General features: G+C 34.5%; 1 protein-coding gene across 1 annotated transcript in view; it reads right to left on the bottom strand.

Annotated features, from left to right (window-relative positions):
- LOC110036147 (BURP domain-containing protein 3) overlaps positions 1-1,766 on the bottom strand; it is a gene marked incomplete in the record, with an annotated part of 2,581 nt that extends 815 nt beyond the window's left edge. The window contains 3 exon segments of the mRNA XM_020740519.1: positions 26-454; positions 1,453-1,564; positions 1,663-1,766. Coding sequence (XP_020596178.1) covers positions 26-454; positions 1,453-1,564; positions 1,663-1,701 — 580 coding nt within the window.
- Positions 1,767-3,299: the final 1,533 nt, after the last annotated feature.

Raw genomic sequence — 3,299 nt, 5'->3', positions numbered from 1 at the left:
GGGAAGAAGAGAGCGTGGTCAGGGTCATCGTGTAACTGATCATCGGAAGCGGCGTAATTGTAGACGAAGGGGCTGACGTGGACAACGACGGGCTTGCCCTTGGGTTTCACTACGACGCCAACGCCGCCCTTGCCGACGTTGACGGTGGTGCCGCCGGGCTTGTGATTTGGACCAGTTTGGACGCCGACGCCTCCGTGGCCGACGTTGACGGAGGTGCCTTTGCCGGTGTGGACGTCGACTCCGCCTTTTCCGACCCCAACGGTGGTGCCGCCAGGCTTTGACTTACCAGTGTTGACATTGACTCCGCCATGACCGACGTCGACTGTGGTGCCTTTGCCGGTGTTGACGTTGACCCCATCATTGCCGACGCTAACTGTGGTGTCTTTGCCGGTGTTGACGTTGACTCCGTTCTTACCGACGGTCACTGAGGTGTCTGTGTTCTTGTTGTACACGTCTGTAATGCAGTAAAAATGGAGATTAATGGTATTGAGGTGATATTCATCATAATACCATCAACTTATAATACAAAAATACGGTCTCATAATACCATCAACTTAATATATTAATTTTGATAAGGAGTTTTGAAATTATTTACCAAACAATTTAATATATATTAATTTTATCGTATATTTAAAACACAAAAATATATGGTCTCATATTTTTAATTTTCTTTTTTTATTTTAAAATGATCATGACTGGTACTTGCATGATTGAAAGCTTACCCATAATTTTGCAATAATAGATAAACCAATAAATGTGTAGTTATAATAAGCTTTAAGATAAATTATTGATCATTTATGTTTTCTAGTACATGGACCAAAAATATTTTTTAGTCTACATTATGAATATCATTGTTATAATTTTACTATGATTATTAAAAAAATGAACTTAATTAATGCATTTTAAATATAATTAATAAAATAATAAATTGATCTTTTAAAACAGAATATGGTTATTTACCACTAGTGTGCCATCAAGAAAAAAATATATAATTTATTTTTAGCAAATTTGTTGAATATAATTGTAAATTATACCTTAAATCCGCTCATTTGTTAATCATAACTTGTCTTTATGATTGTAGATAAGAACTTTCTTATACGTAGAGATACGTCTGGAGTCCAATGAAATCACCCCATGTGGAGGTGACGGAAAAATTAAAAAAAAATTTGTTTTAGCACAGAGAAATATTCCTCCCGTGTTATCTGTATTATTCAGGTGTTATTGTCTTATTAAAACACCAGAAATATTCGCAGAACACAATAATACATAAATATCACCACAATAACACATGAATAAAACGGAATAACACGAGAGAAATATTCCTTTGTGTTACCGGGTCAGAGATCACAAAAAACGAGTTTTTTTTTTTTTTTCCTGCAAGTTCCACATAGAGGTGATTGATTGGACTCCGGACATATGTCATAATAATTTTTCGAGAGAGACATGATATACCTGGCTGGAGGAGTTGTGCAATAGCACTTGGCATAGGAGTATTAGGAAGAATGGTGCGCCAATAGACTTGTGGCTCTAAGGAAGGATGATTTGCTTCCCCAACCATTATAAACTGTCTCCCAAAAAAAAAAAAAAAAATCAGAAGAATTACATATAGTTCATGAATCTTATACAAATAAAAAAATAAAATAAAATAAAATTTCCGATCACCAGAAACATTGAAGAAAGAAGAGGAAGGAGAAGATCCATGGCTGCTTCCAAGCTAAAGCAATGGCGAAGTCTTGTGAGTTAGGGAAGCTAAGCTGGTCCGAATGCTTATATAGAGAAGAGGAGCGCATAATTTGGTCTGGTGGCAGAAGAGAGGTGTGGGAGTGCTGCAGACATCACTTCACTGCATTTATGTGAATCTCAACTGCCATCGCCTTGATATTGAATGATGCGAATTGGTAGACAGCAATTTTGGAGCCGCACAGGCTTCGTCTTGTTACTCCCATGACAGCCATGCACGTGTGACTTGTAGCACGGGTGATTGGGCTTAAATTGTGCTAAGTGCTAAGAGTCTAAGTGAGGGTTTAGCTTATGATTTTGTAGAAAGCTTGTTTAATTACAACTTTAAAAAAACAGTCTTTTAAAGCTGCTTAAACTTTTCTTTTTTTCTTTTTTTCTTTTTTTTAGATGAGAAACATTTAAATTTGCAAAAAAAATATTGAACTCGAACTTCTTTATCTAATCTTAAAATACATACACTATTGAATTGGTTCATATGTCAGATAAGGGACAGGTGTTGGGGACCTTGTACTCTTTTTCTAAATTGAAAGAAAAGTCACCGCTTTGCTCACGAGAACATAGAAATATTTGCGAACCTCATTAAATCTCTGTGTTTTCTGCTTGATTTGCATTGATTCTTGAATTCTTTGCCCTAAAATTCTCAGCACATACAAACTAATAATTCTCATATGTTTACATGTCGAACATCTAAACTTTTATTTTTACGTACATACCATTCAATCCATAGTTTTTGGCTATCATAGTATATGTGTCAAGTTGTGAGATTGTGGAGGGAGTAAAATCAGCGGAACACGATTAGAATACGTGATGGGAATAGGGTTTCAAAATGGAAAATAAACAGAGTTTCGTTGACAACAATATAAGAAAAAACATAGAAATCAAACAAATTTCACGAATAAATTGTGATTCTCTCTAGAACGAAAAAAAAACTCTAAAGATAATTAAAGAGGTTAATTGTGCAAAATGCCTTTTATGAAAGAGTTTTTTTGCCTAAAAACATATATATAAGATGAAGAAATTATAAAAATATTTGTTTTTTAATTAAAAGAGCAGCTCGTGGCTCATTACGCGTTAATCATAATAAAGAGAGTACATAAATTGAGAGGGAAGGAGGATCCCTACTAAAAAGAAGAGAAATACATCGAGACCTAAGGGTTATTATGGCATGATAAATCTAGCAAAAATGTATGTTATAAATATGGATCATCTTTATGAGTGAATAATCATAACAGTAAAGTTCTAGAAGATGAAAGAGATAGTAAAGAAATTACTTATGGTTGTTCGTATGTTTCATTAATCCCAAGAGTATAACAGCTATTTAAAACGTAAGAATAAATTGAATATATGATATGACATTCAAATCATCACAACAAAGATAGTTTAATGCATCATCCTGTTTATGGTAAAACATGAAAAATATTTGATATTCAGTATCCTGACTTTGCTTCTGAACCACAATATGTTCGGCTTGATTTAGCCGTTGAAGGATTCAAATTCAATCTTATGAATAGTACATACAACATGTAGTGTAAGGTTTTGGTACCTTATAATTATCTTAT

The sequence above is a fragment of the Phalaenopsis equestris genome, unplaced genomic scaffold (assembly GCF_001263595.1).
Source record: "Phalaenopsis equestris unplaced genomic scaffold, ASM126359v1 Scaffold203071, whole genome shotgun sequence".
Classification (NCBI taxonomy): Eukaryota; Viridiplantae; Streptophyta; class Magnoliopsida; order Asparagales; family Orchidaceae; genus Phalaenopsis; species Phalaenopsis equestris.
This window is presented reverse-complemented; position numbering and strand designations above follow the sequence as displayed.